This window comes from Amphiura filiformis, chromosome 13 (genome assembly GCF_039555335.1).
Source record: "Amphiura filiformis chromosome 13, Afil_fr2py, whole genome shotgun sequence".
NCBI lineage: Eukaryota > Metazoa > Echinodermata > Ophiuroidea > Amphilepidida > Amphiuridae > Amphiura > Amphiura filiformis.
Genome location: NC_092640.1, coordinates 15320238 through 15343267, shown reverse-complemented (window position 1 = coordinate 15343267; position 23030 = coordinate 15320238). Strand labels below are relative to the sequence as shown.

The following is a 23030-nucleotide window of genomic DNA, read 5'->3' as shown; positions in this document are numbered from 1 at the left end:
TGAAACATTCCCGGTGGGACAATTGCGCATGAAATACAAGCACAAGGAAATTTGCATTTTATACTTAATTTAGATTTGTCCCAAATCAGGTTGTTTACCTGATTTTACAGGGATAAATGAAATAGAGGATTTATTTGGAGGTTCATAGGCACATCAGCATAATTGGGATCTGTGGCTATTATGATAGTACAAATGCGTGCAAAAAATTTGGCCATATTGGAGCTTGAATGGTCAAATAATGTTAAAATTGGAACTTATTTATGCAAAAAGCTAAAATGGTCAAATATGAGATTAATTTTGTCACGCAAATGTACACAGGTATCAGTTTTTGCCCCCAAAGACTGTGGCACCTGGGCCTGTGTCCACTCTGCCCTATGGTAAATCTACCCATGGGTCTATGTGTACAAAATAATTTTGCAATGAAAAATAGTAAACTGAAGTGTGCAGTTTACATGCAAAGAAATCCAATTTATTTGCATTATTTTCTTGAATTAGTTTTGATCAGATTGGTACATAATCATGTTTGTGGCCTACTTTGAAGAGATATAAAATTCTATGATAAAAAGTTCCAGTATTTCTTAGACCAACCCAGATGTTGCATGTTGCTGATCATCTTTAATTTTATATTAATTTATAGATATGTGTACATTAAGTGCCATGATTTCTTCAAACAAAAGCACTGAAAACCCAAACTTGCCCATGTTAAAAGTGATATAGAGGGTCTCAATGCGCACAAAGCGCTTGAAAATTTTGGGTTTTAAAGCGGAAAACTTTTTGACCCCCTTTCCTACCACCTAAAACTTTTAGTCCTCCCTCTTTTAAGGTTCAAAACTTTTTGGCCCCCCTCCTTTTTACCAGCCCCCCCACTTAAGTATTTCTGAACACTCCCTAAGAGCCTTGTGGGAAGCACTCTTTCCCCCACAGCATAATTTATGTGCCACTGAACATTAGGACAGGGTGTATGTGTTTATGTGTCACCATCACCATATGTCGGTATAACAGAGGCTTAATAACCACCAGTAAGCAGTGGGGAAATGTTTTACGGAAACCGCACATTATCTCTATTGGGTACATTAATCCTGATTGGGTCCCAACGGATTAGGCGCCTAAACTGGATGATGTCCTAATTTTAGTATGTTAGACTGCTGTAGGAGCCAGCTACGGGTGAACTAGTATACATTGTAATCATGATAATGCATATATTTCATGTTAATGCACAAAATATTCTGAAATAAAACCAAAGTCAAGGTAGCAGCATATAAATAGTAGTTCACATGTTTTGTGGTGTTAAAAATAACTTTGATTCCATCAGTAGTATAGGAAAACCTTATTATGAAATTCTGAAATTCAGTCGATTGGCATGGCGTCACTCAGGATAGATCGCTTGATCGCATTGGTTCTTTTTGCCGGGATTTAGCTGTCCTGTGATCATCTCGTTCCCTCTGATTTGAAGGTGATGCTTAATGTTGCACTCAATAGGGGAAATCACAAATCATACCATAAATAAATACCTCTTGGTGAAACAATTTCAAAAGTTTGATTTCTTATCAGGGGAATAAACCCCCAATAATTGCAACAGAAAAGGCAAATTGGTATTTTCTTTGTGGAGAACATGGAACTGAAAGGCCCTGTACAAGCCAAAAGGGATTTTGCTTGTGTACCTCATTTGACAGACGTGAGAAATGGGTAAGGGGCAAGGGCAATAGATGGAACAACCCCCGACTGAGAGGAATAATTACACCTCACTAAAGAGCAAAACATAGTTTCAACGCAGGCAGTGAGTTGCGATTAAGAGATCTAGAGCAATAAACTTACAAGCCTAGGAAAGGGTAGGTTCTCCCTAATTGGTGGCGTATCCCAGGTTTTAAAGTTACCTAACTGTAACACTGACCAGCCTTAGCCAATTTCAGTTAATAAAGTGAACCTTAAATTAGTTTTAATTTAATTATAAGTGTAACAAGTGACATCCTTGAAAAAGACAACATCAAAATGTTGCAGGTCCTATGACTTTGACATAACTTTTCAGACTTGTATAAAACACATGCTACGTGCTTCACTGACAACTACTTTCCTTTCACCCTTACCCAGATGCGCTTCAGTTTAATTTGTCACATGCTTTAGTGATATTTCTGCATGCACCAATACCCTGTATATCCTGGACTTGCCTATTAAGCATGACCGGAGCCTATTTCTATGTGTAAATCATCCCCTTATTCTGTGTTACGCAATTAGAAGTGTTTCAGAATACATGATGATGTATAATATTGTGTCATCCTTTTCGCACCTGTTTTTTATAACATTTTATTACTTGTTAACAGTTTTCTGTTTTGACCCTCTTTCCTTTCGTTTTGAATATGATATTTAGTTCTTATCGTCTTTGCACAAATTGTTAAAAGGGTATAATTTTATTTTTACATTTACTTTTGAGATCATATCGTAGGGGATAGTCCTGCATATTGACAAATAGTAGACAACTAGAAACCATCCGCACCCTTTTGGGCTATTTTTAAGGTTGAAATCCACACACCCTCTATGGAAGACATGACCTTAATCTTCCACACAGGGAGTGTGAATTTCAAATGGGGTTACCTGAATGGGTGATAATATTATTGAATTTTTGACAGTGCAAAGCCATAAATGTAGTTCCCTATACTGTTTCTCGATTCTCATGTCATGCCAAGCAATTTGCCACCAATTTTGGCAAAATCGGAGCAAGTTGAAATTTTTATCCCTGTACAACCAAAAATGTAATTTTTTAAAACCAAAAAATGAGGATTTTGTAGGATAACTCCGTAACGATAGGTCGTAGATAGTGCAAACTATACATGTATGACATCCTTGTGATCATACAAATAATTTGGTGTATCTGTTGACAAGATTGGAGCATTTTCAAATTTTTACCCCCCTGTGTGACCTTTTGTGACCTCTAACAGTCACTAGGGGTGAAATCCAAAATACCTCCACATCTTAAAATAAACTTTGGTCCATGTACTTCATGTGTGGAGACTTCATGCTTTTATCACAAAGTGCACAATTGTACCAAATTTGGGAGCTTAGCAGCTAAACTAATAATCTAAAACAGAACGACCCAAAGGCAAATACATATAGGTAGGCCTGCTAAGAATACGCGATTTTGGAGGCAAAAAAACGCAAAAATCCGCGATTTCCCGCCAAAAACGCAAAATCTATAAAAAAATTTTAATTTTTTTTTCGCGGATTTGGAGAGTCCCTGGGCCTAACATCAAGTGCTACCATCATTAAAAAAAAAAAAAAAAAAAAAAAAAAAAATTAAAAAAATAAAAAAAATAAAAATTGCGTTTTTAAAAATATTTTGCGGATTTAGAGAGTCCCTTGACCTTGAGTGAGGTACTGCAATCATTTGTGGCTGATTTAAAAAAAAAAAATGGAAAAAAGATACAAAAAAATTACAAGTTTGTATCCAAATGGGACCGATTTGTAACTTGTGTTCACTGCATAGTCTATTGAAGATATAAAAATGCATTGGTTTTGTACACAAGTCTGTATCTTAGATAGATTTTGAAGTGAACACAAGTTACAGATTGGTTCCATTTGGATACAAACTTGTAATTTTTTTGTATCTTTTTTCCAATTTTTTTAAATTTTTTTTTTAATGATGGTAGCACTTGATGTTAGGTCCAGTGACTCTCCAAATCCGCGAAAAAAAAAATTAAAAATCGCAAAAAAAAAAAAAAAAAAAAATTGATTTTTTTCCAAAATTCAAAAAACGCAATTGGAGCCAAAATACGCAAATTGCGGCGCAAATAACGCAATTGCGTATTCTTAGCAGCCCTACATATAGGGATGGTTTTTAGTGATTCAGTATTCGACACTATGCAGAAATCCCTACGATATGTGTGCTAGATCAGTTGGGAGCATTTCTCATTAACCCTAACAGAACTAGGACTCACTAAAGCTCACTATTAAAACCGCTCTGCGTGCATGGATTCCACGGGACTTGATGACGCAAATCAGACCAAGTCATATATACCCAGGGAATCGCTGGTCGGGCGGGCCAACGTCACCTGTGTAGCTACATGCTGGGGATCTTCTGCGTGGCATGCGAGGGGTCCGAGGTTCAATCCCGGGGTGCCAAGTGACTTTCTTCTTCATCTTCTCTCCTTTTTCGTTCCTTCTTTCCCTTCCGATAGCCAAAAACCTCGGGTAGGGTTAGGGTTAGTGACCATGCATATTTTCCCTATATGCCTTCTTAACCCTAACAGAACTAGGACTCACTAAAGCTCACTATTAAAACCGCTCTGCGTGCATGGATTCCACGGGACTTGATGACGCAATCAGACCAAGTCATATATACCCAGGGAATCGTTGGCTGGGCCAACGTCACCTGTGTAGCTACATGCTGGGGATCTTCTGCGTGGCATGCGAGGGGTCCGAGGTTCAATCCCGGGGTGCCAAGTGACTTTCTTCTTCATCTTCTCTCCTTTTTCGCTCCTTCTTTCCCTTCCGATAGCCAAAAACCTCGGGTAGGGTTAGGGTTAGTCTTGCTTGCCCATTGCATTTAACCATCCACATAACCCCACCCTACAGCTTATCATGTTTTTTTATATTATCCATTCGAATTTTATCGCTGTGTGTGTGTGCTTATGTGCTTGTAGAAGAAGTCGCAGTTTTCATGGAAAGTCAAAACCCTCAGTGTCAAAACGCAGCTCAGTTGTTCAGTGGCAGTAAGTTGCATGTATGCTCTGCACTGCATGGCTTCAATTTGTAGCTGTAGATAGCCTCATTCTGCATGATGCAGTCTGTAGATCCAGCTATATCACAGTATCGATCTAGTACAACCTCTATTTTGGGGGATGAGATTGTAATTGCACCTAGTCATTTGTATCTGCACATATTGATTTGTTATCTGAACTTTGTAATAGGTGTGAGATCGTCATAGTTTTTAATATTTAGGAAATTGCACATTTTCTAGGACTGATTTTATTATGACAAAATCAGGTTCACATTTGGTATTCATGTCCTAAAGTACGGAAAGTTTGCAAAATATGTTCAAATGATTGACAGTTATGCACATATTTTTGTAGACCTATTTTAAAGTTTGTAAAAGAACATAATTATGTTAGTCAGTTACCAGGCAACTTGGTGTGCAAGCCTCCCATGTTTGGTATCCATAGCTATATATATCATTCTGAGCTATTTTTATATATGTTCCATTTTGGTCTGAGTCCAACACTAAAATCCAACACTACTAACCCTATCATACAATTATCACAACTCTAACCCTAATCCTACCCTATCCTTACCCTTATCTTTATTTGAGTAAAGACCTAGGAACTGATTTGTTCTTGATTTGTTTTTGCTTGTAAACTGTTATACATTGAGCAAAAATCAGCATGAAAATGTATCATTTTTTGATGGAACTGCAAAAATATGGATTGTAGGACCTGAACCAAGCTGAAATGGGGGGGGGTCTTGGGAGTTGCAAAGACCACGAAAAAGGGGTAGGATGTCAAAGTGACATAGATCTGTAGAGCCCTGATTTGTGAGTGCTCCCAGGTGGTTCATGACAAGTTGAATGACAGGAATCCAGCTTTGCTTGTGCTCTCAGACTTTAAATGTCCCCCATTGATTTCGTTGACTCAAGTTTGGGTGTAACAATACATTCAAACAAAGAGATATCCAGCTCCCTACAGAAAATAAATTTGCAAGTTACAGATAGGGCAAATGAAATGATGTGATCGATGTGTTTGAAAATTGTCATAACTCACATTTTGTCTGTCTAGGAAACCCTTGCAGACAGAAAACCTGTCTGACAACTATTAGAAATAACTCCATGTTGCATTGTAAGAAAGTTGTAGTCTGGCTCTGCTCTGCACAAGAATTTGTTAGCATTTTTAGAAATTTAGTTTGTATTTTAGTCAACTGCTGATGTCAAATCTTGTGTATTGTATGCTTCTTACTCCCTATTCCAGAAAAATACAGCACACATTTTTTTGGATTAAAAAATAGTATCCTGTTTTGCCAAATGAAACATAGCTAAATCCTAATCATTTACTTCCTTCTGATTGACAATGAAAGTCAAATTTTAATTTTTGGAAACAAGGGCCAAAAACATGCCTTTTTAGGGTATTTTTTCATATGCTGTGACAATCAACCCCAAAGACTTGTACAAAGACTAATTTCAAGTGATGCATTCTAATCTTTGGAAAACACATTTTCCAATCTTTTTCATAACCAAAATATCAAAAATAACATAAAATATTAATTTTAAGAGCTAACTCTTTACCCTAAACTTAAGATTTTGAATGCTTTTTTTACTACAATTGTAAGAAACATGCAAATTTGCATGTTTTTGGTCCATTTCCCCTCAAATTGCAAAAATATTAAAATGTTACTTTTATTGCCAGTTAGAACTAACTAAAGGAATAGGATTTAGTTAGGTGTCATTTAGCAAAACAGGATAATGTTTTTTTAATTCCAAAAAATTAGTGCTGTATTTTTCTGGAATAGGGAGTAGTTTGTGTGTTATAGTTTATTGTTACTCTCTCTTTGTGCATGTTAGAGTATCACAATTGCACTAATTCATTGACTGTCACATACAATTTAGCAACACAAATTTGGCAAGACAAGTTCCTTTTCATTGGTGCATGCTTTACCACCATATGGTGTGTGTTTATATATAAAGCCTTTAGGAAAATATTGGATTGCCAAAAATAACATACATATGCACCAAATGTATGTATGTGTGACTTAGGAAACATTTCATCTTGTCTGTGTGGGTATTTTGAGCTGCTTGTAAAAACATGCAAGATTTTATGTCTGGTTCAATCGACCTTTGGTGTTAAAGTGTAACGTTTATCGCATCATGCTGGATGTCTTTATCAAGATGTTTCCATGCTTTCTCCAAAATTGAAGAACTTTGTAGTTCCTGACACATTGACAATATAATCTGAATGGGAATAACACTGTTATGAGTTATAAGTGTGTAATCATTCATTAATAGATTTATTATGTTTAGCTCTTATTCGCTACATCAGGGCTTCTAGGATCTAATAGATTATATTGAGATTGTAAACCATTGCTTTGAAGTTCTTGATGTTTATTGTTTACTGTCAGTTTTTGCATTTGCCTGTGTTGCACAATTTTATTACAATTCAAGTTGACCAAAACACGCACTCATACACCCCGTTTGAACATCACTTGCACACATACATTGTATTTGCACAATTTTATTACAATTCAAGTTGACCAAAACACACACTCATGCACCCCGTTTTGAACATCACTTGCACACATACATTGTATTTGCACAATTTTATTACAATTCAAATTGACCAAAACACACTCTTGCATGCAGTTTGATCATCACTTGCACTGATACATTGTATTTTAAGACATTAGAAAAAACTTGTGCTGGTTTCTCTTGGGTATGATGCACACAGCTCTATGAGAGACAAAGTTACAGGGAATCCAACAATTCCATGTAACCTTATTTCTAGTAGCTTGCAGCATTACCCATATGGAATCAGTCGGATGTTCACTTGATGAACCTCATATCTTTAATCCTTTGTTGTTTTGATCCCTACCTCACCTTTATGAGTCTTTTCAATATTAATGCCCTCACAAATGTTACCAAAGGTCTGATATTACAGCTATTGATTTGTTGATGTTAGATCTGCAGTGAGAAGGCATATAGATTGAGGAGATTCTGTTCATTATAACTTCTATCGATTGATGTGTAATGACGTCATATGATTTCCCTATAGAATGTACATATTGAAGATTATTTTTATAAAACCAATAGAATATATGGGGAAATTTAGGATGGTAAAACTCATTATCTATACCAGTCAGATTTCTTGAAGCTCTGCTATGGTGGGAACTGGGAAGAAATGTTGCCAATCCTTTCATCGGATTGTGACAGGACTGTAAAGATTGCCGAGTTTGTAGGTGTCCTCATCTCAGTTCATTATATTGCTCCTTCCTCTCATTCATATGGATTATGAACTGAGATGAGGGCATCTACAATCTTCACAATCCTCTGTTACAAAGCGATGAAAGGACTAGCAACACTAGTTGCTGTCATAACAGAGTTTCATACTGTGTGAGGAAATTTGACTTCTCAAGACTGACGAAATGTCAGTTCATTGTACTGGTTTTGTAGGACTATTCTCCAATATGTGTGAACAGTAGCAAACCTCTACACTGTAGAGTCTACAGTAGCCTATAAGAATGTGGGCTGATTTCACAAAGACTTGGAAGGATTTGTAGGGCTCTGTCTCTTAACATGGAAAATCAAGGCATGATTTACAGAAATTAAATACAATGAGCATAATTTTACACCAGGTCTGCCATCGCAAATAATAAAGAAGGCAAATAGAAAAAGTGATCACACCTGGGAATCGAACCCAGGACCTCAAGCAATTGTTTCACTTAATTGTCTCACACATACTAATCATATAACGATGGTGATCCATTACAAACATACCAATTCAGGAAATTTGTATGTCTTTGTGTAATCAGCTCTAATGGTCGCATGTCATGAATTGGTCACCTTTTGTGTAACATAATGTTTTATGCTAAAAATATCACCAATTTTGATTCATTTCAACACAACTTTTAATGAATACATTTTAGACCATTAAAAGTATACATTTCTGGAAAGCTTATATTATAAGGATGCCAAATAAACAAAGTATAATATCATAATACAGGGTGGGTAAGAAATATACAGGGTGGAACATCAACAAAATTAGCATCTTTAGTGTCATGGTAAATCCCATATTTTCTTTTTCTGAAAGCTATGTAGCTCAAAATAAATATGGATTCAGAAAGACATTGCATGGGCCCTTCCAACAAATTAGGAAGAAAGAGTTTGGTATCCCTTGCGTTAAACATACAGGGTGGTCAAAAATTGTAGAATAATTTTACAATTTGTATGACATTATCAATCAAAACTTTTTTCCTCCATGTCTGGCACTAAAACTAATAGCATAATTGAATTCCTCATCAAATTTCCTTAAAAATATGTGTACTTTTGAATAAGCAGGGTGACTCGGGTAAGAGATAGGCCATTTAGAAATGTCGGAGCATTACGTGCACACTTTGTACAGTAACATATAGGGAAAACTGTCTTAATTAGCATTTAATTAGGCAACTAATTAGTTCCATCTTTTGTTACAGTTGATCTACTATGAGGTAGATTAACAATCCAGGATGATATATGTGCAATTTGGTGTCCATGCTAGTTGTACTTTTTAAGATACAAAGGTTGAAGTTTGCCATATTTTCACAATTTTGTGTACAACCCTATGGGGCTCACCTGCCCCGGCTCACCCGCCCCGGCTCCTCCATTGACACATCTTACATATTGAAGTATAACTCTCAAAGTAGTTGTCCAATTGACTTGGGGTTTTTTGCATTTGACAAAGAACATAATTATTTATAAAATGACACCAAACTTTCTAAAATAGGTATTATACTTTTAGAATAAATTAAACTTGAAGTGGGAAGAAAGCATTTTCATGTTACGGCTCCTCCATTTTTGGGTGACCTATTTGTGACATGCGACCTAATACTAATACTAATCATAACCAATTAACAAACTATCCTATTGACTTTAACTACATTACTAAAAACAGATTGCTGTGATTTAAACAAGTTGTACAATGTGTGATTCAGTGGCGTAACATGGGTCGTCATATGTGGGGGGCACCTGGTCTGATGGGGGGGGAACAAGCCGGGTTTTGGCAATTTTCCTATGGGATTTTCTAAATTTTGCAATCGATTGGGGGGGCACATGCTTAATGGTATATTTCAATATATAGTTAATTTTATTTCAAAAATACTGTAAACTAGTGCACCTATAGCTGTAAGCCCCCTATATGGCTTTAACCATAATATTTCAAATGGAAATAACCCAATTCTATTGAACTTGAATCCTATACTCCCTCTGTGGAAGTCTTAAGCTAATTCTTCCGCAGGGGGAGCATGGAATTCAGATGGAATAGTCCAATAAGTTTACACTTTTACAGGGAACACTGAAAGTGGCCTTCAACAAAGTGTAAATGCTAAATTTGGATTATCCAGGATGATGTGATTCTAATATGTACCAATCTGATTGATAAGAATTTCTTTGTTTCTTTCAACAGCAAACTTACAACGTTAGATATCAGCACACCCTCCGAATACAAGCATGTCTTCCATGTAGGTTATGATGGAAGAATACAAGGTGACCCGACCTTCGGCGGAGACTAGTAAGTTTGAAATACAGAAATGGATAGAGGTGAAACAGGACTCCCTGCCATCATTGTTACGGCATGAAGGAAAAATTGGGGGTGTTTTTGGTTTGTTGGGAATGCATTCGGAACTAAACGTTACTTGTGCGCAACATTCACAGATCAGGCTTGGCAGTGCTGATTGTGTCCAAAAAGCAACACAGAATTGTTATAGTTTCTTTGTGCATGCTGCTAGCAAGGACACAAATACCCCCAAATTTTCCACCATGGCTGATGGCATCATTGTACAATGTGCACTGAAGTATTGTGAGTCTGGATTCTCCTTATGTAATTTGACAAATCTTTTTATAAGATTGTTAAAAATAGGAGAGTAGTGAAACTAGTTGGTACAGACTTGCTCTATTCATATCCTTGTGATCAAAAAGTTTGTTTTAGTACGTAGTTACATTGCAGGAAAGGTTAAGGTGAGACAGAATGGTACCAGCCTGAGCTAGCAGTGTTTGTGCTTGAATATTGAGAAAAATAAAGCCCACACTCATAGGGAAATGTATGGGTTCAATTAATGAGATTCCAAGACTCATTGTAATGGCTCAAATTTATTCCAATGTAAGGAAGCTTAGAATCACAAATTAAAACAAGTGAAAGATTTCAAAATTGGCAAAGTGAAAGTGAAGTAAATTAAGCATGCAAAAGGTTCCACTTTAACAGTATATGTTTGTTCTGACGGCATACTTGGTGTTTCAAATTTCACCATTTCACTTCTTATAAGATTATTCACATTATTTTGTGTTGCAATTCTTTCCCACAGTCGCTCACTACCAAGTGGTAGCAGTCCCAGCAAATCAGACCAGTGGAGTAGCGCATCGTCAACCTCAAGTCGTTCAACGACGTCCACACCACACAGATCACCCAGCACAACTCCAAGCAAATCGCCTACCTTTCCTTCTGTGAGCATCGCACCGAGGAGCAACCACAGGATGACCAACGATCCGCCGGTCACAACGTCCAGTCAACCGGAGCTGAGAGCCGGTATACCGATTACCTCACAACCTAGGGTTAGACTGGCGGAAGACGAGTCATGGGATTCAGAGTATAGTTTGACGGACGATCAGAGTCTAGAGGGCGCTGCTGTAAGTGGTGCTGGTGCTTCTGCGACAACTCCTGATGATGAGCTATCGGTAAGATTGGGATGACTGGTATGGATATGGTTTATAATGCGGATTCAGAATTCAGTCTAATTTCATGCAATATTTTCACCATTTCCATTTATAATAGAGAGTGATAATGAAACGATCATTTGCATGGCATATCGTTATAAGTTTGTCACGAGTGCTGGATATGAAGTTGTCTCTGTATTAAAGGAAAGCTATGCGTGAATTATCTTGAATTATTAGAACAAAGATCAGTGATGCAGTATTGCACCGTTAACTAACCCAATATGTCCCCCTCTTTTGCTCACTTATCACGAAGAATAAATACATTCCACAACTAAATAATTGACATGCTGCCCTCTTGCTTTCTCTCGTGTGATCCCTTTAGCTATAATTCAAGATAATTCTTGCGTAATATGAATTTAACAAAGAGACGTATCCGTATTCAGCACTCTGTCAAACTCGGACCGATATGTTAAACCACCTGCAAATCTATAAAGAAAAAGCATATCCTCAGGTCTTCAAGGCTGAAACCCAGCTAGTCTGAAGTTGACCACTATTCTTTTCAATAAATTATTGAATTATTATCAAAAGGATTTCATCAGGTGTAATAATTGTGAATTTTGGCTAAATTACTAAAAAAAAAATTCATGCCCTTTAACATATCAGCCATCTTTTATGACATAATATGGCATAATTTGTACCAAATCAGATGTGATAGTCACTTATTGGTTTGCATCAGGATATATAACTTATAATTATCCCTATATATTTGTGTGGATCTAATCAACTTTTTGGTGATGGGAGGTTAATTGTTTGGTGGTTTGAGTACTCAACTTTATCCAAAGTATGAAAATTATATACTTAGCCTCTGGGTTGATAGGATGAACAAACTTTAATCATTACCCAGAGCAGCCAGCGCACATAAACATTGCAAAAAAACACACCAGTGCATCTGGTCGGATTCGAACCGGCGACCTTTGTATTACTAGCACAACGCTCTGCCAATTGAGCCACAGAAGCACACTGGAGAAGAGTGGAAGATTTTAAACTATTGGTATTTTAGGTTTGAATGGTGTCCGTCGCATTCCTATAGGAAGGCATCAGAACTGCATATTTTAAAGAAAATATGTGACTTTGTATATTTCTTAAAAATATGCAGTTCTTATGCCTACTGCTAGGAATGCGAAGAACACCATTCGAATCTAATACCTATAGATTAAATCTTCCGCTCTTCTCCAGTGTGCTTCTGTGGCTCAATAGGCAGAGCGTTGTGCTAGTACATGAAGGTCGCCGGTTCGAACCTGGCCAAAGTAACCATTTATCGTCTTGATAATTTCAACTCAAGTTTGTCAGGTCAGGAGTAAGAACTAGCCTGCATCTAGTGGAGGTAACTTGTAGAGAGACATCAGCATAGATAGTATAGGGATATTCCAGTTTAAATCGATACACCCCTCATGGAAGATTTGACCTAAACCTCCCACACAGGGAGTGTGAATTTCAAACGGAACCTAAATAGGTGATTCCATTTGAAACCCACACTCCCTGTTTGGGAGATTAAGGTCATGGCTTCTGTAGGGGGTGGATGTATTTCAGCTGGAATAGTCCATAGTGGGCATATCTCTAGAATACTCATACCCATATCATACTAGCATTCACAGCAAGTCCATAGACAAACTGGTGGTGATCAGTGCTGGTAAACGTTGATTCACCTAAAGTTTGGTAGCGACAGCTGCATATTTTGTAGCTTGCAGTATTGAATCGCACGCCAAAAATCATTGATGTTACTACCAAACTTGAGGTGAGCCAAAGCATATTGATAATGCAACACTACTGGCGGTTCAGTGGTTGCTAGCGACTCTGATTTGCTTGCATTCAAGTTGACTTGGGTTCAACTGGTAGCGACTACACACTGGACATGCATGCTAGCAACTTCTGATCAATGTAATGGCAAGTTACTTTTCCGAAAGAGAAAACAGATGTATGTGTAAAATATATCACCAAAAATGCTACACTTGCTTGTTGGTCTGCTTTGTATGATTATGGGCATAAGATTGCTAGCATTTGTTTTAGGATAGATTTAGGGGTAGGATTAGAGTTAATTGAGATCAAGACATAAGCACAGGGGATTATGAGTACTAGTATTCTGGAGTTAGTATAGTGAATAAGAAATTGAGTTAACCCCATGAGAACTACCTGCCGATTGGCCAAAAAGAAGTTTTCATTATCGATTGGACCAATCAGCAACATTGTTAGAATAATTTCACCACACAAAAAAATTGGTGTGAATTATTTGCAAAGCTCCATTCTGATTGGTGATTAAAGTGAAGATATCATGTAATTGACCAATCAGGCGCAATGTTAGATTGGCAGGTAGTGCTGAGGGGGTTAATAGCATAGTGATTTGAATTGTGCCAACGGTAGTTTAGACCAGGTTGAGAATGTTACATTAGCCTCCCCCATAATGGTGGGTAAATTTGAAACTACAGTATTCAAGCCCATGATCATAGCATTTACAGTTTCTCCAATGGGGCTATTCCAGTTTAAATCCATATACCCTATGGAAGATGTGACTTTAATCTCCCACACAGGGGATGTAGATTCCAAATATTGTTGCCAAGTCAAGTAAATTCACTCCCCCTGTGTTAAAGATAAAGGTCATGTCTTGTACAGAGGGTATGTGGATTTCAACTGGAATAAGCCATCATGATCAGGCTTCTGATATCAAAATTTAATAATGCAGTTTCGTAGTAGCACTCCATCAGAAAGGTATTATATCCTATATACACAACAGTAGTCTCCATTAAAATTTAATGTTGGGAAAGTTTTTACAACTTGTGGTCTGTCAGTGTACTAACTAACCCATGGTTTTTGGTTGTTTTTATCTTATCGTTGCATTTGTCGACTCCTGGTTTACTTGTCTGTCGGCTGAGTAGTTATCACTGGTAGGTACATAGCATGTAGTGTGTAGTGTTTACGCATGAATTTGATTGTTATCGTAGTGAGGCACAAGCGATATGTCCTGCCATAACATAGTGAAGGTGTTGCAGTCATACACAGTCACAATTTTATTTGCAAGGGGATATACAGTCATTTTGCCAAGAACATTTTTTCATTACCCATTTGCATCCCTGTTAAAATTGGGCTATTCCAATTGAAATCCACACTCCCCCTGTGGAAGATTTTGAAATATCTTCCACAGGGGGAGTATGAATTTCAAATGTAATTGGTCAGGGTTAATCATTACTCCCATACTCCCCCTGTATTATGGCTATACCTATATTTTCCACAACTGGAGTGAGTATTTCAAATGGAAGTTACCCAATTGTCTATTCTATTCAAAACTTGTACTCCCTCTGTGGAAGACTTTAGCTAAATCTTCCACAGGGGTAGTGTGGATTTTAAATGGAATAGCCCATGACTACAGTATTATCCTTTTAAAAGAACTCATGGTTGCAGATTGATCCACCACACTATGTTATGGTATGATTTGGCTCTGACTATTGTATGGACTTCAGTTAAATAAATGTTTGTGAAGTGAAGTTTGAAGCACCCTCATGTTTTAAGTCAGTTAAAGTCTGCTATTCCTGAATAGGGAATTGGAAGTAGCTTTCACATCAAAAGTAAGTTCAATGGGGGAAAAATTCCCTGACTTCTTAAGTGGTTATTGCTGCTTGTTAAGGGAATGGATAAAAGGATCGATGACATTTTATTAATGAAACTAGGGGGGGTCAATGCAGTCAAAATTGTAGAAAGAATTATTAACTGGCGATGCAGAAAATCAATAATTTCCACATTTTACGGATATCATGTACAGGGTGCGTGCAGAACCTTGAAAAGCCAAAAAAGTGCTTGAAAGTACTTGAAAATCAAAATGCCTTTTCAAGGCCTTGAAAGTCCTGGAATTTTGTTGAAAAGTCCTTGAAATTTATGGAAAGTCCTTATAGAAAAAATGTGCTGAAACAATAAAAATTTATGTTACAAATAAGTAAGAAAAGAAGTTTGGAAATAAATCTGTCTTGTAGGCCTATATATTTTTCATTTTATGTAGGCTATATAATTATACACATTAACTCTTTCTGGACTCATATATTTCCAATTTTAAAATGAAAATTCCTTAGAACCCTGACTGGATGACTCAACTAGATAAAGGTACTCATTTAACATGCATGTGGTCAAATTTTTATCTTAATGAGAACACCTTTTCATGCCCAAAATTGATAAATTTTAGTCCATTATCGGACCAGCATGTTATATGATTGTGTCGGTTTTGCGTTAAAAAACTCATCTCTTTTTCCTCAATGAATATTACCCAAGTAAGAAGTATGTAATGTGTATTAATGAACGATGACGTTTGAGATGATGCTGGACTGATGATGCTGATGCTAGCTGTATAGGCCTATATGTATACTCTAATATCAAGTCATGTTTAAGTCTAAATGGAAACAAACTTCAGTCTAAGGTTTGATATGAACCTTTTAGCTGTATCCTTTGGCTTTGTGTAGACGTCGTTGTGAACATGGGGGTGGGGTGGGGGTGAGTGAGTGTGTAGGCCTATGTATTTCCTTTGGGATAGGCCTACTATTTTAGTCCCAATTTGTAATGACATCACTCTGTATGTTTAACATACCGAATTTTACAAATTAATCTCATCATACAATGTATTCTTCATGCACATTCATTAGTACCCGCCCCCTCCCCCCATGTGGGCCCCCTCCCACATACCCAAAGAGGGGTGGGGGTCAAAAATGTGATGAATCATTGTTTTTATATTGCACATTATATATATCAATTTCAATCATGTAGGCCATGTTATTAGGCCAAAAAAACACTTTGAAGAATGTCTCTCATGTACAAAAGTATAGGAAACTGAACATTTAAAACCACGTTTTTAGGATGAAGGAAGCATTTTTTCAAAAAAAGTCTGAAGTAGGTTTTTATGTCAAAAATGGTCTCTTTTGGGGCGCTAAATCTGCTAAAATGTTTGTCGTCCTGAAATTTTAACCAAAAAGCACATTGACCATCAAGGCCCAGGATGGGGTGCCAGTTGGTGGGGGTGGGGAGGTAGTGGATGCAAGCACAAATAGTTAATTATTGTTTTATTTTTCTGCTTCCCATATATGAACATCAGCCATATTGGTCATGTAATAAAGCCAAAAAACATTTTTTAAGAGGGTCTCTTGTGCATAAAAGTATAGGAAACTCAAAACTTTAAAGCATGTTTTCTGGAAGAAGGAAGCACTTTTTATTAAATAGTGTAGAACAAGCCAGGAGCTTTGAAATGTTCTTTTTACCCTCTGAAATGGCCTTTCCTGTGGTGCTAAATGTGCAGAAACCATCTGGCTTCGGGGGGATTCGTCCCCTCAACCCCCACTGGGGCTTCGCCCTTGGACCCCACAGGGGGCCCTTAAGTGGCCCCTGGACCCCGGCCATTGTCGTGAACGCTACGCTCACTCCGCTCGCAAGTGTCCCTATTTCTAGTTTTCCAAAAGTTGGCAGGTATGCCCTGGGCTGCTGCCCCTAGACCACTGGGTGTTTTTCTACTTTTTACACACACCTATCTCTGGGTCGTTCCGTTCAAAGGTACTTGAAAATTAATTTTTGGGTACTTGAAAGTCCTTGAAAAGTCCTTGAATTTGAAATAGAGGTGGCTGCACGCACCCTGCATGTATTAGGCAGGGAAGATGGTTGGTCAGCCATCAAACAACTAGTTTCATTACTATGATGTCACCGATCTCTTTTGTTTGTTCCCTACACTAATAGAGTCACATTGAAGACAAGCTTCCATAGTAATAGCAAATTTGGTCTATATGACACATGTAGCAATTGCTATTAGGAATGCTTCCTGCAGTAAATAATGTAAAAAAGTGTAAAAAAAAAGTTATTTTTGCAAGTCATATAATTTTGCTATTTTCATTTGCGACTCTATTTTGCCACTCCAGTTTGCCACCAAATTTAGTAGCATTGTATCGTGGTAGACAAATAAATCTGGTGAAAATTGGTAGAAAGAGTTGATGCTTGCCAGTTCACAGAAAATTGCTTTGAAGATTAATCCTTTGAATGGAAATATTGTTTATCCTCAAACAGCAGATCTTGCATGAAAGTTTTGTTTTTATTTCACGCAGCATTCAATTTAACGCATGTTTTCATTCATTTGTTTGTTGTGTTTCTATTATAAACAATAATCCATGTTTTCTTTTAATACCCCCTGACACTCAGAATTTGACTGAATATAATCCTGATCTATTGTTTTATCACTTGATGTTCTATTAATACATAATTTCACATCTATTTGGAGTAACCTGTATTGTATTACAGGTGTTTAATCAACTGAGGGACTCACGGGGCTATTCCATAATTTCCATTTAAGATACACACTACCCCTGTGGAAGATTTTGGAAATATTTGCCGCAGGGGAGTATGAATTTCAGATGGAATTAGCTCATTAGGCAGTTCCATTTGAATTTCACATACCCTCTGAGAAAGATTCAACCTGATTCTTCCACAGAAGGAGGGTGAGTTTCAAATGGAGCTGCAAATGTGCTCATTCCATTTAAAATTCATACTCCCCCTGTGACTCCCCCTGTGAAAGATATTTCCAAAATCTTCCACAGGGGTAGTGTGTATTTTAAAAGGAATTGCCCATTGACTCCTCACTATTATGGAGGTACGAATAGATCAAAAATTATTTCCGTTCCTTATTTTGGTCCATAATCTATAACAGTAGAATTGGACAATGGCCTGTATTCCAGTTAATATCCGTATACTCCCTATGGAAGATATGACCTTGATCTCCCACATAAGGGGGTGTAGATTTCAACTGGAGTTGCCCATTCAGGTAACCCCAATTGAAATTCACACTTTCACACTCCTGTGTGGAAGATTAAGGTCATGTCTTCCATAGGGTGTATGAATTTCAACTGGAATAGCCATTGTCATTAACTGTCACAGGTACATTACAAAATTCCTATTGAGGCCGCCTGCACATGTACACCATCGCCAAGATACTTGACTGGTACTGTGCAGTACCAGGGGAGTACCAGTGTAGTGCCACTGCTGGTGGGTCCTATGTAGGTACTTTGTGTGCACCAGTCAAGTACCTTGGCGATGGCGTACCCAGAGGATGATTTAAGCACTTCCCACCACGCCACTGTGTTGACTTGCGGTTAGCACAGCTGTGTGAGTGAACATGACACTACTGCTCGCACATTGCATTGACGGCCATGGTTAAATTTGAATTTGGACTGATATATTTACAATAAAAACGCATTCACAATGCTGGTCAATTTCACATTTTATGTTACCTGCAGAAGGTGTGAATTATCCTTCATGCATACATCATTTTAGATCTGAAATCGACCAAGTAATAATGACACACGCACAATTCTTAAACAACATCTTTTGCACAGAATTCAATGGGATTTGAAAAGTAAAGTGGCAGTTGAAACTCTTGTGATAACACGTTTGCAGTGCATGAGGGGGCTTCCGTAAATCATCGTCGGTGGCGTACCTATGCACGTGGTCACAATACGAATCTTGTAGTCTATTCGACAGCGAAGTGATTACATAACTCCTTGGTAACTGGATCACGCACCTTTTGGAATTGGTAGCACATGCCATAGACTTTGTGTTGCGATCATTTTGATCGTGGTGCAGAACTCAAAAGCTTGATCCAGTTGACTTAGTGATAATCGGATTACACGTAACACTTAGCTGACGAATTATGTATGCTACTAACTTCTTCCTGTGTGAGAATTAAGTTGTGCAGAAAATAAGTTCACATCATTTTCTATTCCGTTTCCATTTCAGTCGTTAGACTTTGGTTCTCTCCTTGACGATGTCATGACAGCGTGGGATGCTACCAGAACTAGTGTTGGTATAGACCACCCGCTAACAACAAGTATATCTGAAGAGGGCGCCAATGGTAACACATCAGGGCGGTCCAGCCCGACATCAAGCATCGATGAGGATTTACACATCACATCGTTATCGGCGTCTAGCCAATCACAAGGTATTATAATGGTTGGTGAACAAGGAGCAAGGTTATCGTCCTCTCCCGAAGAAGGGTCCCTAGATTCCTTACCACCGCTACACAATGCCATCACTAAAGATATGCCATCTAATCCAGTTAAAACATATAGGAGAACCCATAGCTCATCACAGTCGTCGGCAGCGAGCGGAACCAGTGCATACAGCAGCCAATCAGCTCCTAAGGATTCGGGCGTATGATAGGGATGGCGACGTGGAGGAGATGAGTTACACCCGGTTATCGTCTGGTGTGTCGGATGGTGGGGAGAACGAAATGATGGAAGATATGGATGATTATAATGAAGCGCCCTCGCCAATGGAGCAGAGATTAAATGGTCAGACAGAAACGGCTGCAGAAGTGAATGGTAATGGTCATATATCACACGAGTCTAGAGTGGATGAGGTGTTAGATGGTGCCAGTGATTACACAGATTTAGCCGTTCCTGATCATGATATCCGGTACAAAGACAGCGAATTTGAATCTATGTCAGCTAGTAGTAGTTATAGCTCTCGAGTGAACTCTCAAATCTCAAAAGCCAGTACAGATAGCGATGATGAAAGGCCTTTACGAATTGTAACAAATCGACAAGAAAGCATGTCAAGTGATCACAGTGAACGTTTAGGAGGAGGTAGCCCCACCATCAAGCCTAGAAGTCCTCGTAAACCTAAATGTCCACCTCCACCCAGACCTAAGGGGCCGCCTCCGACAAAACCAAAAGCATCCCCACCACCTGTACCTCCAGCTCCGTGGAAGAAACCTCCCAGAGCTAGCAACGACCAATATGCAAATCACTCGGCCAGGAGAAGTGGCTCTGAAGAAGAAGAAGTCTATAGTGTATCCGCACTAAGACAGAGATTTGATTTAGCTCGTCGAAACGGTGCTGGTGCAAGTGAAAACGCTGGTAGAAGAGGCTCTGGTGAGAGTTACACTCGAGCTGGACGATCAGGATCTTATAAAGAATCCGTCAATATCCAAGCCTCTGTAGGGCGATCAAATTCAGTGGGAAGTTACGATTCAGGCAAAGAAGAAGCAGAAGTGAAATTGAGTGATAGAACATTAGAAAGTTTAGAACGTGCTTTACCACGACGCACGCGTAGATCAGTCGGAGAGAGTAAACACAAGAGACGTACTAGCTCTGAAGAAGGCACCGAATCTGATCGTAGTAGTATGGCTTCGTCGAGAGCATCTGAAGGCGATAGCTCATCAGATGAGGGCGCTACTAAAGTGACCGCTTCCTACCCATCTGCCACTTGTCCTCTGCCAGACCTCCCCGAGGACCAGGTGAGATATTAGGTCTACTTTGTTCAAATGAAGAGTTTAAGTGCAAAATGTGATATACAACATGTGCTGCCATGTGTTATTTTTATCAATTTGTGGCTATTCTGGTTGAAATCCATACACCCCTATGGAAGACATGACCTTGATCTCCTACACAGGGGGTGTAGGTTTCAAATGGATTCACCCATTCAGGTAACCCCATTTTAAATTCACACTCCCTGTGTGGAAGATTAGTTCATGTCTTCCATAGGGGGTGTATGAATTTCGACTGGGATAGCCCATTGTTATTGATAGCTCTATTTTGTGAGCTTTTATGTTTTATGGGTAGGTCTATCATTTTATGTAGGCCTACACATTTCTTTTTGAAACGAATACCTACTTTTAATACCATATTCAATCAGTTTAGTGCTCAGTTAAGCACCCTTTGCAATGGTATCTCATACATAAAGTTATAATTTAAATACATGGCAGCCTTAGCCTTTGCAAATGTATCGCATGCATTAAATAACAATATAAAATACACAGGGCAGCCATTAGATATATCATGCTTTGCATCTGAACTCTTCAAATGCTGACAGTATACTGACACAAAGGTTAGCAACACTTCATAAGTGCCCAAAACTCATTGTAGCTCATCCAGTTTGTCACAAAAGTTTATTTTGGTTGTTTGGACTTGTAATGGCTAATAATGTCAAAAGATAAACACAGAATAGAATGAAAGTGGGTGTTGGTTATACATATAAAGGATGTTGTGTTACGTGTGATAAGGATTATTTCATAAAAATCTCACTAAGAGGTGAAAGAATGATCTTGTGTTCAATTTCCTTATGCCCCATGATGTGTCAAGTGCAAAGGTCAGACCCTGTTAAATAAACACTATTTTCTGGTTCTGGTTCTGGTCAAACACTTCCCAACAATGCATACCATACCAGGCAAGATGGAAGACCTGATGTTTTAGGCCTAATGTTAGTCAATCTTTATGGATACCATTCAATGGGTTCAGACACTTATGAAGTGGTGCAAGTTTTGTGAAATCAAAGCTTGATTATGATCAAAGAGTGACAAATGTCATCTGCTAAAATTATGTGATATTAAGTGGTGATATTTTCACAAGTTGTGACCCACTGTTTGATAGATAGATTGCAAGTGCTGCAAAGATAGCTAATATTAATGTAGTCAACGGAAGTGATACAATCAGTATTGCTGTTAAGACTGTCTAAAATCATCTCAGCAGCTGTTAAGGATAATGAATATCCACTTGTTTGTGGACAAATCATAGCATTTTAGATGATGATATTGGTCAATTCTTACATGTTTGAAGTGTTACAGATGCTTTGTTGTAATTTTGCTTTATACATTGTTCAGGAAACATTTAGGGGGGGGGGGGGAGGACAATTATAGTGATGTTGTTTGTTTGAGTAAAATGGCAAAAGGTGTTGGTTTTATTTCAACCCTTTGAGCTGCATTTCAAAAGAAATCATTAAATCATAACCATTTTAATGTGTTTGTAATAAGTGCTCAATAGTTCATACTGGCAATTTTGATTCAACATGTGGCAAAACATTTCATCATCATCTCCGAATTACAGAATAGACTGTTTTCACACTGCGGAATACTTCGTTAATGGCAGCAGTGTATGTCACAATTCTGGTTGAGAGTAACATAGGTAATATTTGGTTAAAAATTGAAATGGAGAATAAAAAATTCCTATCATCCCATTCAAGTATTCTTATCACCCCATGCATTGGGCTATAGCAAATCACAAATTCTAAATTGTTAAGCAAAAAAGTATGCCTTTATATAATTATATAATTAAAATATTGCATGTCAATGTGACTAAATATTCTGTACTGTGCAGATTAGCAAACAATTACGTCGTGCATCTGCACTGACATCTCTGGTGGCGATTATAGGTGTATTGTTTTGGGCAAACCATACATGGATCTATGAGAGCATGTATGTCACCAGCAAGTAGGAAATGCTTGCAGACGAACATTGCTCATAGCGAATCTTAAGCAGAATATGCTATAATTGGCATAGCTTAGTCACAATCATGTTAAAAGGTAATCATATAACTATATAAAAGCAGCAAGAATCACATTGCTCACTTCTGGGACAATATGCAAACATGGCAAAACATAATTCAGAGATGCCACTTTTCAGGTTTTAGCCAGAATTTAGGTTTTTTTGTGAGTCCAAATTCCCGCATTTTTTATTTATTTTCAGCCTGTTTTGGCCTGCATTCAAGTGCTTTTTCAGGTTTTTCTCACCAGTTTCAGGTTTTTTGAGTGAAACTAAGTGGCATCTCATTAATTCTCCAATTTAAATTTCTTGGTCAGTGGTGTAGGTAACAAA

General features: G+C 37.9%; 1 protein-coding gene and 1 non-coding gene across 2 annotated transcripts in view; one reads left to right on the top strand and one right to left on the bottom strand.

Annotated features, from left to right (window-relative positions):
- The window catches only part of LOC140167440 (uncharacterized), a 163215-nt gene that overhangs the window by 130442 nt on the left and 9743 nt on the right, over nucleotides 1–23030 (top strand). Inside the window, 5 exon segments of the mRNA XM_072190746.1 lie at nucleotides 4635–4703; nucleotides 10131–10235; nucleotides 11026–11395; nucleotides 19178–19594; nucleotides 19596–20678. Of these exon segments, the coding sequence (XP_072046847.1) occupies nucleotides 4635–4703; nucleotides 10131–10235; nucleotides 11026–11395; nucleotides 19178–19594; nucleotides 19596–20678 (2044 nt within the window).
- On the bottom strand, nucleotides 12319–12391 carry Trnat-agu (transfer RNA threonine (anticodon AGU)). The gene has a single exon. It is a non-coding gene; the product is annotated as a tRNA-Thr (tRNA).